Below are 15,810 nucleotides of genomic sequence, written 5' to 3'. Positions count from 1 at the left end.
ACAGAAAATAGCATTTGTGGTCTAAATTATTTTATTTGTGCTGTAATCCTATGGCCAACACACTGCTCTTCATATCCACTGAAAGTTTCTGTGGCTGCAAGAAGGCAATAGCATTTTGAGAGTTGAAGAACTGTATGGAGTCTACAGTATACTCACTCATTTTTGTTCCACTAGGGACTGTGATCAAACAGGCTTTGCAAACTTCACAAAAAACAAAACCAAAAAACCCCCAAAGAGGTGTTGTTTGATCAACCGGTGTTTGAAGTATTTACAGTTGTTGGCTCCTCACCGTGGCATGCTATGGTTTTGTTAAAACCATATCATATTTTTAAAAAACTATGCTCTATCATTGGCTTACAACGATCCTGCCGGTCTGGTTGTCAGTATTCCATTTGACAGGAGAAAAAAGTGAGATGACAAAATGTTTTTCGTCAAGGCCGTATTGGTGAAGTCTATGATACGGCATCTGAAGTACTGTCTCCTGGGTCCAAGTCCACCAACGGAGGGGTGTCGTGAGCAGGGTCCCAGGGAGGTTCTCTATAGGCTGCCACCGCTCTGATACGGGTCTCCTCAGGAGGGCCCAGAGCACCCAACCAATCTCTTACGTCCACTCTGTTCCCAATAGGTTGTACTTTTTATGTGACCGAATGAGGCGTGAGGACCAAGGCAGAATAATAAACAATTTTATTTAAGAGGTCTAGTAACAACTGGTCTTCAAATAATATGTAGAATAATAAGAATAGCAAAGGTAGGTAGGCAAACAAATAAAAACCCTGATGTGCCTATTTGGACTGTTCCTAGCTGTTTATGGGTGGTTGGCTTCAAGCTGACTCACCCCTTTTGGAGGAGGGACCACTCCGTCCGCAGCAGCCTCTCCTCAGCGCTGCTCCCTAGGAGTGAACACCCTCCCAGTTCTGGGCAAGGCCTTTTATCTCTTCTTCCCAGGCACCATCCCTTACTCCTCTACTAGGGTTGCCAAATCTTATTCACTCACCAGCGGGGGAGCGTTTGCTCAGTCTGGGAGCTGGCTGCGGATGTGTGCGCAAAGCACACCGCGCCGCCAGAACATCACTGGAAGTGACGCAGGACGTAGGGCACGTTGGGGGCGTGGCCCAGATCGTTGGGGGGGGGAAACCGGGGGGATTTGGCAGCCCTATCCTCTACTGGTGTGAGGTTTCCCTCCAAATTTCCTGTTAACCAATCACAGAGTCCACAGGTGGCCTGGGAAATGTAGACCCTGATAGATACTTTAATCTATGCCTTCCTAGAGCCTACAGGCCATACTACTACAGGCCCAGGATCATGACAAGGGGAAATCACCCAAGCCCTATTTTCCAGATAATATTATCTCCAAGGTAAAGTACTGATGAACATAACCATACATTTATAGACCCACATCATTTCATTTTGATAAGAGGAACCATTAATCTACCTGTTACATTTTTATTCTACCATCTCCCCATGAAGTCCAGGTAGGCTTGCCAAGTCCCCCGGGGGGCGGGGAAACCCCCGCCCCAGAGGCCCGTTCCCTGCCGCCACCGCCAGATCGGTCTCCGGGGGGGAACTCCACCCCGACGTGCAAGTCACCAGGAAGTGACGCGACCACGCCGGGCACGCTGTTTAATAAGACCTGTTCTCCTCTGAATTTTGAGATTCCCCTTACAACAGGGACGATGGCTGCGTATCTATCCTCTCTGCAGGTCCCTCAACAACGTAGAGCATTCACCCTGGCCAGATGTAATGCCATGCCATCCGCCATCTTACTCGGCAGATTCAACAAGGTCTCTCATTTGGCCAGATACTGCCCATGTAGGAAGAAATGCGTGGAATCTGTCACTCATGTTCTCCTGCACTGTAATCTGTACACGGACCTAAGGATCACACATTTATATTCTCTTTTAACCAGTATGGGTGCTTGTTCTGATGCACTTAAGGTGCATAGACTTTTAAGTGATCTCAGCTCGGACATTACAGAGAAGGTGTCTAAGTTTCTCTCCTTGGCTTTAAAGCTGCGTCTAAGGTTCTTTTAGATTTTTATATGTGTGCTTTCAACTGGTTTTAAAATGTATAAATGGTACTGATATTTTATGCCAATAAAGGCTGACTTGACTTGACTTGACTTGAAGAGGTGCTGTTGGGGTTGGATTCTTGCATGACACAAAGGGCTTTTCTTCGTTTTTTAAAAAAGACGGTTCTGGCCCCATACTTGATCCTCTGATTTCTGCACACATTTTTGTGAGTTTGTTGCCTTTTTCCTTGTGTGCACTGTCTCTGTTGGTATTCTTTGTCCTGCCCGTTCCCACGCACTAGGGTTGCCAGTCAGAAGCGGCGCTGGAGCGGGGGACTCCAGCGCTGCCTTGGGAGTTTGCGCGCAGGCGCGAAGCGCGCGCACAAAGCAACCCCGTCACCCAGAAGTGACACAACCACGGCAGGCATGCTAGGGGCGGGGCCACGACCATCCGAGGGAAAACCATAGAGCTTTCCCTCGGATGATTGTGGCCCCGCCCCCAGCGTACCCGCCGTGGTTGCGTGACGTCCGGGTGACGTGCACGTCACATGCTTTGGGGGTGGGGTTCCCCCGGGCAGCCCCGTAGCTAGGGAATTCTTTGGGAGGGGGCCTTGGGGGGGCCCGCCAGCTAATTAAATGGAAGTACAGTGCAGGTGGTAAGTTGGAGCACTTTGGGGGCAGCCCTGGAGGGAGGGGGCCCAGAAGAAACACAAGGGGGCCGGGCCCCATGGGCCCCATGTTAGCTACGGGCCTGCCCCCGGGACCCGATCCGCTGGCGGCGGGGAATGGGCCTCTGGGGTGGGGTTTTTCCCCACCCCCGGGGGGACTTGGCAAGCCTACCACGCATCTCCAGCCCACTTTCTGATGACTGGCCTGTCGCTATTGTTAAACCAGTCCCTACCCCCCTCCCCGCTGCTTCCTGAAGATGAGTGGTTTCATTTAAAATTTTTTAAAGGTATTGAAATATCAATATACTCCTGTGATGATAAGTCAAACAGGTTCTCTGAATTCCCATCTTTAAAAAAACAACTAAATTTCTATTCCCTACCCTTGTGGAGATATGCCTTTTTACTTATATCTCTGTGAGGGAAGAGGCTAAAGTGTTCCTTTTTTAAACAATGAAACCTGGGAATTCAGAGAATCTGCTTAACCTATGATTACAATGCTATATTAGTATATCAATGGCTAGGGCCACATCATACTATTGATGTAGTATGTAGAAAAAATAAGGGTTTGTTTTTTTTGCTATGACACCACTGATGAAGAAGAAGAAGAAGAGAAGAGATTGGATTTATACCCCACCCTTCACTTGGAGACTCAGAGCGACATACAGTCTCCTTTCCCTTCCCCTCCTCACAAAAGACGTCCTGTGAAGTAGGTGGGGCTGAGAGAGCTCTTTTGCTTGTGAGACACCAGCTCTGAGAGAACTCGTGACTGACCCAAAGTTACACCAGCAGCTGCATGTGGAGGAGTGGGGAATTAAACTCAGTTCTCCCAGATTAGAGTCTGCACTCTTAACCACTACACCAAACTGGCTCTGAACTACAACACCAAACTCCAAACTACTACACCAAACTGGCTCTCAGCTACAATGACTACAACACCCTCCCTTCGAAATCCTGATTGATTAAAGACCACATAGAAGAAAAGAAACTGACCCCACAACTCCGGAAGTGCAGAGGGAGGACAGACATCCAGAAGAACCACGCCCAAACCACTTCTGAGGCTTGTGGATCGAATGCCAAGGAAATCAGGAGTATGCCGTGTGTGCAGAAAAGCCCACCGTTTCTCTTGCCGGTCGCCCTACTCTGTGCTGCCACAAAGTGGCAGCAGCGTGAAAGTGTTCAGACACCTTTTTGCGCAGATTAGGTGGTGATTATGTTAGTGAACCACGTTATATGAACTTTAACCTTAAAGCCGCCAGTGTTATCTTTTGTATTAATAGCCAACTCTTTCTTGCAAGGCATTGGTAATGTTCTGATTAATGATAGGCTTTGCTGAACAGCCTTTTAAAAATTACCTTTTAAAAGATTTGATATATATTTTAAACATCAATGCATTTACACCAGTCTTTTGGGCTGATTTGGGGAGGCCGGATGAGCTATTGTTGTAGGGCTCCTCCCACACAGTTTTCTACACAATGGCCTTTTGGTATCATACACAAGTGACCATAGTAGATAAAGTAGCAAAGCTGTCTTTCGTTGCCGTTCAATAATGTATGAGATTAAGCAGTGCTGCACTTACCTGTAACTGTTGTTCATCGAGGTGTCTTCTATGCAGGCACACAGGGACTGCACTTGCGCAGACCAGCCACCGGAGGCTCCTTTACAGCTATTCTGGCATTTTCTAACACTCCAGGTTAGGCTTGCCAAGTTCCCCCGGGAGGCGGGGAAAACCCCGCCCCAGAGGCCCGTTCCCCGCCGCCGCCAGATCGGGCCCCGGGGACAACTTTACCCCGACATGCACGTCACCAGGAAGTGACGCGACCACGCCGGGCATGCTGGGGGCGGGGCCACAGTCATCCAAGGGAAAACTCTATGGTTTTCCCTCGGATGGTCGTGGCCCCGCCCCCAGCATGCCCGGCGTGGTTGCATCACTTCCTGGTGACGTGGATGCGGTGCGCGCACACTCCAGGATCAACCCGGGAGTCCCCCGCTTCAGGACGAGGTACGACTTGGCAACCCTACTCCAGGTGAAGTCCCTCCCCTGCAGAGCTGATTAGAGGCCTTTCCCCCACCAAGCGGTCATGTGCTCCTCAGGGAGGAGCTCCCCCTTTCCTTCAGTTCTCCTGAGCCACTGCAAGTGTCAAGAATGTAATGGCCTCCTATGAACTCACAGCAGGGTAGGAGGGAGGGAATGTGTCCCCGCACAGAAGACACCTCAATGAACAACAGTTACAGGTGGACATTGGACTGCAGAGAAGACTGAAGATGAATTATTATTTGTCGTAAGGCAGACGTATGGGAAACAGAAATGCGTAATAAGGAAAACAACTATTAAGAAAGATTACCAGTGATACAGAATGCTATAATTATTCGGGGCATTGCAAAAATAATAATAATTAGGAATTATACAATAGAACCAATGAAGGAAGAAGCTTGCAACATAAAAGAAATAAGAATTTAAAGCTACAGATGTAATTTTTTTTTTAATTAAATGTTCATTAAAATAGTTTCAGAGGCGTAAAAAGATACCTACCTGTCGGAGTAAGGCAGTCTTTCCAGTCAAAATAACCGGCATAAATGCCGGGTTCCAACGAGCCGACGATAGGGTCAGCTTTCAGTTCAATGTACATTTCAAACAGTCGTTGGTCAAGCTCCTTTAAGGAGTCCATGCTGACCTAAAATGACACATCCACAAGTATTATCTAAAACATGAAAACAATTTATCTGTGTGAACCGTTAATCATAGCACAGTGTTACTGAAAAGTGGATTAGGATGACATATGTTTTTTTTAAATCTCTTGGTCGCTTGCTGAGGGGGCAACAGCGACTCCGCCTCGGAGCGCAGAGAATTCTGTGAGTGATAAAGAGAAAGGACCCAACTATCATCACCACAAAAGCAGCAGCTCAGATACCATCACTACTGGAATACGGAAAATGGTAATAGTCTCATACGGAAATGTGCACATATTCCTGGAAAGAAGCTAAATACCTAGTCCCAAGAAGTCAGAATATTTCCGACGGGGGAAAAAAATTAATAAAAGGTCTGTTTACAAAAAGTCAGGACAATGACATACATACTTCCACCCACTTTTGACATTTTCACTCTACGAGAAGAACACAAAACAAAGCCATACCCTAACTAATTTGAATAAGAGCCGTTTCCTGTAGACGTTATTAGAGTAAAATGGGGTGAGGGGCGGAACCTGCAAGGACTTATTAAGCATCACTCTTTTGAGGGAGAAGGTGGTGGTGATACAAGGAGGGAGAAGAGGAGGTAGTGTGGGGGGGGGGCAGGAGTGAAGCACAGGTGTTTATGCTGGCAAAATTATAAAGATTTCATATTATGAACAGACATATTTATTTAATTTAATTATTTCATTGGATTTATAACCTGCTCTCCCGGAACCACCTCAGAGCGGGTAGCATCAATTTATAAAACATACAGCTTTCTAAAACATTAATAAATACACTAGGATTACAATAAATACAATAAAATCCATAAAACACCTCCAATACAGCTAAAAGATGGCATAAAACCCTGACAGGGGGAGGTGGCAGGGCCCTTGTAAAGCTACTGAAAAGCCAACTCAATTTGGAACAAAGCCTTACTTGAGTGATCTTCTCAACTCCTTGGAAACCATGTTTTTCAAAGTGCTCAGCTAAGTTTAGGAAGGTGTGACGTTCCAGATAGCAGCAGTTACTAAGCACAATTAAAAGCCTCCGTTCCTAAACAAAGGAAGATTTTAACCGAAGGAAAAATGCATTAGTGGTACATATAAAATTCACGTCCAAACGATTTGGTTAGCAAGAAAATAATTACTATTATTTAAATAAAGACAGGTCTAATTTATTATGACAAATGCCAAAAAAATTAAAAGAGACCATGTTCCTATATCTCTGATATAGAACTGCTATGACACGCACTCTTAAGGAGAATGAAAATATGGCATCAGAAGGGTTTTCAAAGAATGTTCTCATCTTATCTTTACAAACGGAAAGCATATCAACAAACTGAACCCTGGTTCAAACTTTCTTTCCCCCCCCTCTCACTTCCTTCCTTTCCCCTTTCCCTCTCCTCATTTGCTGATGTGGCCAGTGTGTTCCCTCTAAGCTGAGTTAGTGTGAGCTAGCTCACAGTTTTTTAGCCTCCGGCTCACACATTTTAGTCTTAGCTAGAACAATTTATGCAGTAGCCAAACCGCTCGCTCACCACTTCAATGCCAGTAGCTCACAAAGTAGAATTTTTGCTCACAAGACTCCGCAGCTTAGAGGGCGCATTGGATGTGTCTCCTCCATCTGGAGAAATTTACAACAGCCTCCTACACCCAAATGTCTCAAATGGGAAGTGTAATATATTCAATAGCTGCCATTGCAATACATGAATCATCTAACTGAAGTACAATGTTAAGCTTTGTCCTGGGCTAGGATCCAAATCCATCCAATCGCATTGATAGCCCAGGAAGAACCAACCAATCACTTGTCAGCAAGCTCCCTGAGCGGGAACGTCCGTGATTGGTCCTTATGCATACAACCTTATTGGTTGGTAAATGTACAGTAGGCGTGGCTACATTAGCCGGGAGAGTTTAAAAGCAGGACAGCTGCAATGTAAAAGCTGTTCTGGCTATCAGATGTCGATCCGTGTTGGAGTTGTGTTCGAGTTGCTGAATAAAGCTGAATCTTTGCTGAATCACTCTCCGACTACTTTGGTTTTTTTTTGGTAAACAAATTTTTATTTTCTCAGGAATACAACATATAAAATTAAATCATTTCGTTCTATCAATTGTCTACCCCATTCCCAGTTCCTCCCCTCCCTCCGGTGGCTTCCCGCAATGCTTCCACCCCTGCTCCAAATTACTTTGTATCATCAACCATATCAATTTCTTATCATTACAATCTAAAGATAACATCATTTGACTTAATATTGATCTAAACATATTAAGTTTTGTTTCACATCCCAGTTCTTTTCCAGATATATTTTAAAGTCACTCCATTCTTGAAAAAACACGTCGTCTTCTTTATTATTCAGCTTCTTCGTAATTTTGTCCATCTCTGCCATGAACAGAACTTTTTGTATCCAGTCTTCAATTTCTGGCACTTTCTCTGTTTTCCAAAATTGTGCATAAATCATTCTCGCTGTTGTGATTAAGTACCAGAATAAAGTCTTTTTAGTTGTATTGACTTCTTCCATTTTCAATCCTAAAAGCAGAATTTCCGGTGCCTTTTTGAAAGAGCATTTCAGAATTTTTTGCATTTCTTTGTGGACTTTTGTCCAAAAGTCAACTGCTTTCTCACAAGTCCACCACATGTGGTAAAATGAGCCTTCATGGCTTTTACATTTCCAACACTTATTTGACATATTCTGGTTCATATTTGCAATTTTTTTCGGAGTCATGTACCACCTATACATCATTTTATAACAATTCTCTCTAACATTGGTACAAGGCGATATCTTAATAGAATTTTTCCACAAATATTCCCAGGTTTCAATAGACACTTCTGTGTTCATATTTATCGCCCATTTTTATCATTTGCCCTTTTACAGTCTCATCTTCAGTATACCATTTTAGTAACACTTTATACATTTTAGAGATATTTTTTCCCCCTCCACTCTCCCAAATCATTTCAATCTCATTTTTTTCCTCTCTAAAACCATATTTCCTTTTATCTGATCTAAAAAGATCAAAAATCTGCATATATTTCAACCATTCATATTCATATTCAATTTCATTCTGCTTTTTCATTACCCATTCTGTTCCCACTTTTTTAATTAGATCTTTATATGGCAACCAATCTTTATCTCTATGTCTTGAGTAAGATGTTAACACTTCCACTGGTACAATCCACAATGGTCTTACATCACAAAAGTATTTTTTATACCTCATCCATACCACAAATAATGCTTTTCTTACCACATGAAGCTTAAAAAAGCTGTCCATTTTTGTTTTGTCATACCATAAATATGCGTGCCAACCAAATCTACAATCGTGGCCTTCTAACCCCAGTAACTTATCATTTTCTAATTTCACCCACTGTTCCATCCAGGTTAGACAGACTGCTTCATAATATAGTCTAAGATTTGGTAGTTGTAGCCCACCTCTGTCTTTGGCATCACAAAGAATTTTCATCTTGATTCGCGGTTTCTTGCCTGCCCAAACAAACTTTGATAGTTCTTGTTGCCACTTAAGTAGCAAGTCTGTCTTACTAAGTATTGGTATTGTTTGGAACAGGAACATCAAACGTGGTAGGACATTCATTTTTATAACTGATATTCTTCCCATCAGTGACAAGTTCATTTTGTCCCATTTCTTAAAGTCTTGAGTTAACTTGGTCCATAATTTTTCATAGTTATTCTTATATAAGTCTATATTTCTTGCAGTTAACTCAATACCAAGATATTTCGTCTTTTTTACTACTTCACATTGTACCAGGTCTTGCAGTTCCATTTGTTTTTGTTTCGTCATATTTTTACAAATAAGCTTCGTTTTGTTCTTATTCACATAAAATCCGGCCAATTCTCCAAAGTCCTTTATTTTTTGGAATAGTAACGGTAATTTTTCTATCGGGTTTTGCACAATAAACATTACATCATCAGCAAATGCTCGATATTTATATTTAAGTCCTTTGTGTGTCAATCCCGTTATCTCTTGATCTTGCTGTATTTTTTGTAGAAGTATCTCCAGCACCCAAATAAATAATAACGGTGATAGGGGACAACCCTGTCTAGTACCTTTTTGTACCTTGAAGCTATCAGTCAATTCTTTGTTTACATTCAATTTGGCTCTTTGTTCAGAATAGATAGCTTCAATGCAATTTCTAAAGTGTTGTCCCACTTCTATTTTTTCCATCATCTGTAGCATAAACTTCCAGTTGAGATTGTCAAATGCCTTTTCGGCATCGACAAATAAAAAGGCTACTTCTTGTTCAGGGTGTTTCTCATAGTATTCAATTGCGTCCATTACTATTCTTACATTGTCTCGAATCTGTCTTTTTGGTAAAAAAACAGCTTGGTCTTCTGAGATCACTGTTTGTAAGTAGTTTTTCACCCTTTCTGCAATAACTTTTGCAAAAATCTTATAGTCATTGTTCAAAAGAGAAATTGGCCTATAATTCTTCATCCGACTACTTTGTTAAGCGAGCGACTTAACAGGAAGTCTCCCAACTTCAGCATCCCACTCATGGAGAGTTTCGTTCATTTCTACCAGCCAGGACAGAAGGATGAGACAGCAGTGACTGAACAGATGAGGAATCGTGAGCTAAATTGTATAGTTCAGTTCTGAAGGCACGTTCATAATGCAGCAAGCTTGCTTTCTGCATCAACACCTGTCATCTTAGCTTCTTTTGTTAGGATATATTGTTAAACTAACTCATTGCTAATAAGAGAAAACATGATTGAAGATCAACAAAAAAACAAAACACAGCTGTTTCTAGTCGCATGCCACGTTTCCTTCAGATCCCATTAACAAGGACAGGCAGCAATACGTCAAAACCAGTCTCGTTTTAAAACGAAGAATGACTGATTACATTTCTTTTGAGAAGCCAATTAAAGGCTCGGCAAATCCAGAAAAATGTTCCTTCACGTTGAGATATACAAACGCCCTGGGGTTGCCTTTCTATCGAACCTTATTCTACACTATCAGACCTACTATTTTAATATCATTCCATTACTCTTTTGAAGAGGTTAACCAAACTTACTAATGACAAGCTGGAGTCTTCATGGATACTTCCAAATAAATCCGGTGATGAAACATCAGCTGAAAGACTGAGATTTAGACAATAATGTTAATCGGTTAAGCGTTGCTCTAAATATTCGGGGTGTAATCTACATTACACATTTAAACTGGTTTTATCTTGGTTTGACTGTCACAACTTTCCCTCAAGAAATACGAGAACTTCAGGTTGGTGAGGAAGACTGAGAATACTCATTTGGGGATTTCTAACCACTCTCTCAGATCTATAATTTCCAGAGCTCCCTGGAGGGGCGGGACTTAACTGTGGTAAAGACATATGGATAGGTTACAGGGCATGACTGGCATGATGACATCGGGAATGACCTGCGTAAAATTCCCTGTTTTGGAAAAAAAATGTATAATTTGTGCTCTGGTAAAGCTCAGAGATTTAATTTGCCTCACCAGGTCGTAAAAAGCCAACTGTGAAATTAAGTTTTTAAACAGTTTGGCTTCAGCTAGACATCAAGCTATGGATGGAAACCACGGAAACGTTAACAGCTGCCTGGGAAAGTAAGTAAAAGATCTTCCCGAAGTATAAGAAGAAGAAAAGTTTGGATTTATACCCCACTCTTCACTCGGAGTCTCAGAGCGGCTTACAACCTCCTTTCCCTTTTCCTCCCCACAACAGACACCCTGTGAGGTAGGTGAGGGCTGAGAGAGCTCTTTCCAGGACTGTCCTTGAGAGAACAGCTCTTCCAGAACTATGGCTTGGCCAAGGTCATCCAGCAGCTGCAAGTGGAGGAGTGGGGAATCAAACCTGGTTCTCCCAGATTAGAGTCTGTGCACTTAAACACTACACCAAACTGACTCTAAAGGAAGATGGAGGGGTGGCAGAGAAGCTAAAATAACTCTTTGTGTCCGTGATCACTGCGGAAAGTGTGGGTAAGCTGTCCACGCCAGAGCAACCATTTTCAGGAAGGGGGTTGGAAGGTCATGTTAAGGTCTTTTGTTCAGCAACCAAAGAAATATCAAAACACGAAGAACAGAACCAGCCACGCAAACTGGAACCAGATTTAAAGAATGCAACGATAAAGTAAAACAAGCTGCAGACACTGATGGATGGACATTCCTTGATGGGGATGCTCAGACTGGTACTTGAAAAAGAAAGAAGGAATGGCCAGATGACTTCCTTCAACGAGCCACGTGGAGTCAGATCTGTGTACATATGTGGGAAAATGTTCTGGTGTTTGCACGCACGCCATCAGAAGTGTAACTAGACACTAGCCATTAAGAGGTAATGTGCAGATAGCGATTCTATTAACTGTAAATTTTATTTTACTTACTGTGTAGTATCGACATCACTGTCGGGCTTGGTACTCAGTTGTTCCAGACAATCAATGAAAACCTGTGGGGGAAAATCCCTATATTTAACCACACTGGCTTGCGTTTTATGGCTCTATTCTGCTGAAGATGAAGGTTTCCTTTAGAGGAGAAACGACTTCTGCCAGTGAGACACTCAGCCAACACTGGAATCGAATCACAGTATTCAGGCCAACAATTAACTACTACTAATATCACTGCAAAAGAGCTACCTTCTCAACCACATTTTCCTCTATAATTCCCTTTCGTATAGTCCCCTTTAAGAACATAAGAACATAAGAGCCGCCAATGTTGGATCAGGCCAATGGCCCATCCAGCCCAACACTCTGTGTCACACAGTGGCCAGAAATACCAGGTGCCATCAGGAGGTCCACCAGTGGGGCCAGGACATTAGCAGCCCTCCCACTGTTGACCCCCCCAAGCACCAAGAAGACAGAGCATCACTTGCCCCAGAGCCCCTATCTATCCCTTGTGGCTAATAGCCACTGATGGACCTCTGCTCCATATGCTTATCTAATTCCCTTTTGAAGCCGTCCATGCTTGTAGCCGCCACCACCTCCTGTGGCAGTGAATTCCAAGTGTTAATCACTCTTTGGGTGAAGAAGTACTTCCTTCTATCCGTTCTAACCCGACCGCTCAGCAATTTCATGTAGGAAAGTTGAACAGCTACCACCCAGTCTCAAATGCACCGTCCTTCAGCAAGGTGACAGAATGAATGGTAGCTGGGCAACTTCAGGGATTCCTGAATGAAGCAGATTGTTAGTATCCACTCCAGTCTGGTGTTAGGCCTGGTTATGGGCCTGAAACAGCCTTTGTCGCCCTGGTGGATGACCTGCACCAAGAGATGGACAGGAAGAGTATGACTGTACCGCTTTTCACAGACCTCTCAGTATCTTTCAATACTGTTGATCATGGTATACTTCTGGACCACCTTTCAGGGTTGGGAACAGGAAGCCCTGTTTTGTGGTGTGTGTTTTTTTAGTCCTACCTCGAAGACATGGAATACACATGGAATTCACTGCCACAGGAAGTGGTGGCAGCTACAAGCATGGATGGCTTCAAAAGGGAATTAGATAAGCATATGGAGCAGAGGTCCATCAGTGGCTATTAGCCACAAGGTATAGACAGGGGCTCTGGGGCAACTGATGCTCTGTCTTCTTGGTGCTTGAGGGGGGTCAACAGTGGGAGGGCTTCTAATGTCCTGGCCCCACTGGTGGACCTCCTGATGGCACCTGGTATTTCTGGCCACTGTGTGACAGAGTGTTGGACTGGATGGGCCTTTGGCCTTATCCAACATTGGTGTCTCTTATGTTCTTATGACAGGTTTCAGAGGGCGGTGCTGGGGGACTGCTGCTCCACCCCTTGGCCTCTGTGGTCCTGCAAGTTTCTAACGTCTCCTGTGCTTTTTAACGTCTATGATTTTTAACTTCTATAATAACTTCATTCAGAGATTTGGACTGAGTTGCCACCAACATGCGCACGACACATGCGCTTACAACAGATCCCAGAGAGGCTGTGGAAATGGCAAACCGGTGCCTGGAGGCAGTTTTGGAATGGATGAGGGCTAACAAGCTGAAACTCAATCCCAACAAAAAAGGAGGGGTGACCGGCAGAGGGAAGGCCTGACCCAGGAACTGGGATGTCTCCTGCTGTGGATAGGGCCGCACTCCCTCCAAAGGAGCAGGTTCATTATTTGACAGTGCTGCTTGACCTAGGCCTTGCCCTCCTCTCCTTGCCCATGAAGCTGCTGGCAGTCTGAAACTGGATCAATTAGTACGTGCCATCTGATTTGTTTGAAATCTGTTATTAATGTTTTGTTTTATCTTGATATGTTTTTATGAATGTTCTACATCATCCATTAGCAGGGATTGGGCAATTAACAAATTTAATATATAAATAAATAAATAAGACCAATATTGACAAAAGACTACTGCTTCTTATTTTGCAGATCAAACACATCTGCAAAAATCAGAGGGGACATTTTGGGTTCCCTAACCAAGAAACCCGCAACAGGAAAGGGAGTAAGTCAAGCCACATTACTTTTTAATCTATATACAAACGATATTGTCCCAAAATTATCTGGCCCCAAATTTGTTGCACCTTCTACAGGCCAACAGAAAATTTCAACTGGGCTGGAATTAGGGAGGGTTCGTGTGTATGTGTGGAACCTCTCTGTTCGTAGGATTCAAAAGAAGCTTGGGCTGGCAACAGAAGAGAACAATTTTCAGCAAGGCTGTTCTCCTCGATTCTATTTCCGTTACAGATGAAATGCGAATTGTAAGAAAAATAGATGCTGTATATAACGTATGTCATCTATATACCTGTTTCTCAAGTGTGAACAGATTTGTGGATATCTAATTCTATGGATTAAAAAGAGATTTTTCTCCAAACTTGGGAAACCGCCTGGGTTTGCAGAAAAATCTTAAAAGTTCAAAAATTGTATTGATGGTTGTCATCCGTCCCTCAAAGCAATGAAGTTATCTGTGCATGCACAGGTCACTTACCTGTGCAGTTGATGCAGCGGCTCCCAGGGGCCCTGCTGGCTCCTGGGTGCCCTGCCCCCCATGCTGCAGGTGAAGAGGAGATCAAGGGAAGGAGGGAAGGGGGGAGAAAGAGAAATGGGGGAATATTGACTGAGAAGGGGAGGGGGGAAGAGATTGTCAGAGAAGGGTAGGGGAGGAATGGGGGAGATTGACAGAGAGGTGGAAAGAAAGCAAGGGGGGTAAGACTGTCAAGGAAGGGGAAAGGGAGAGAGATAAGATTGTCAGGGAAGGGGAGATGGAGAAAGAGTGAAAGATTATTGAGAAAAGAGGAGAGGGAAGGAAGCAAATGTGCCGGGATGGGGTGCACTTTCCCCACAAGTTTCTTGTGAGTCCTCACTTGTATATTCTAATAGCCAAGTTGGCTAAATCGGAGGATACTTAAAACTGGTGATTAAGCTGTGAATGGGCAAAACAGATCTTCCTGAAAAATACCCCAAGTTTCCTGAAAAATGTGCAATCTTAAAACAACAACAACAACTACAACAACACTGGGGCATTGAAAAAAACAAAATGATAAAAAGAGTACTTGTTGTTTTAAGAAATGAATACCCTGAGTGGTCATTGCTAGGCAACCACAGCATTCTAGGCTAGGTTTCTGTCGGTAAGACAGGGGGAGGTGGCAGGGCACTTTCCAGGGCTGTTCTGGCCTTTGAATGAGAACTCATAGGGGCTAAGGCCCAGCAGCAACCACCAAGTGACTTAATACCACCCAACCTGCATGACTCAATTAGGCCGGGCTGCTTGCTACTGTACAATAGCAGCCATCCTATGAAAGCCAGAGTGGTGTAATGGTTAGAGCTTCAGAGTAGGGTTCGGGAGACCCAGGTTCGAATCACCAATCTGCCATGGAAATTCACTAGGTGATATTATGTTTGTCACATACCTCCAGTCTAAATTACCTCACAGGGTTGCTGTAAGGATAAAAAGGAGGACAGGAGAATGATGTAGGCTGCTTTGGTCCCCACTTTGGAGAAAGGTGCAGTATAAACGAAGTAAATACAAAATAAATATAGCTGAAGATAGAAGACAGATGAAAGGTAGAGGTTGGTGAATGGCTGAGAAAGAGAGAATACGGCAGGGATAGGAAAGAGGACCCTGTGGTTGCCAGGAGGAGGGACAGAGGAAATAGTGTGGAGAGGAAGATCCAGGGGAAAGTAGGATGGGTTAAGGCTCACCGGTGCCCTAAGCACTGACCAATCTTGGTGCCCCCCCTCCTTTCCACACTGACCCAGTCCATTTTAGTTGTTGACCTGTCTGACCAGATATACGATGCAGGTTGCAGCAATACAAAAATGTATTCATATGATAACACAATATACTGTACAAACTAAGCTCTTCACACTTTCCTCGACTTTGTGGTGCCCCCTTTGGCCCTGGTGCCCTAAGCAAATGTTTAGTCTGCTTAATGGTTAATCTGCCCCTGGGGGGAAGTGAGGTGCCCCCTCACAAGTCCTTCAGGATTCCCTACCATGCAAGTGGGCCTGGCCCAGTAGCTGGCACCACGGAACTGGGCCATAGTTTTCCTATGTAAGAGGCTGCTGGGGGGG

The 15,810-nt window shown here is 44.0% G+C and overlaps 1 protein-coding gene across 1 annotated transcript in view; it reads right to left on the bottom strand.

The window, feature by feature from the left end:
* The window catches only part of EXOC2 (exocyst complex component 2), a gene marked incomplete at its 3' end in the record, with an annotated part of 147,817 nt that overhangs the window by 24,672 nt on the left and 107,335 nt on the right, over positions 1 to 15,810 (bottom strand). Inside the window, exons 20-24 of the mRNA XM_015425843.1 lie at positions 14,225 to 14,287; positions 11,684 to 11,745; positions 10,366 to 10,432; positions 6,283 to 6,399; positions 5,207 to 5,348 (exon numbers count right to left, since the gene is read on the bottom strand). Of these exons, the coding sequence (XP_015281329.1) occupies positions 5,207 to 5,348; positions 6,283 to 6,399; positions 10,366 to 10,432; positions 11,684 to 11,745; positions 14,225 to 14,287 (451 nt within the window). The remainder of the gene's footprint in view (positions 1 to 5,206; positions 5,349 to 6,282; positions 6,400 to 10,365; positions 10,433 to 11,683; positions 11,746 to 14,224; positions 14,288 to 15,810) is intronic.

This window comes from Gekko japonicus, unplaced genomic scaffold (assembly GCF_001447785.1).
Source record: "Gekko japonicus isolate JY-2015 unplaced genomic scaffold, Gekko_japonicus_V1.1 scaffold2301, whole genome shotgun sequence".
Lineage (NCBI taxonomy): Eukaryota > Metazoa > Chordata > Lepidosauria > Squamata > Gekkonidae > Gekko > Gekko japonicus.
The sequence above is the reverse complement of the archived record's forward strand: the minus strand, read 5'-3'. Positions and strand labels throughout refer to the sequence as shown.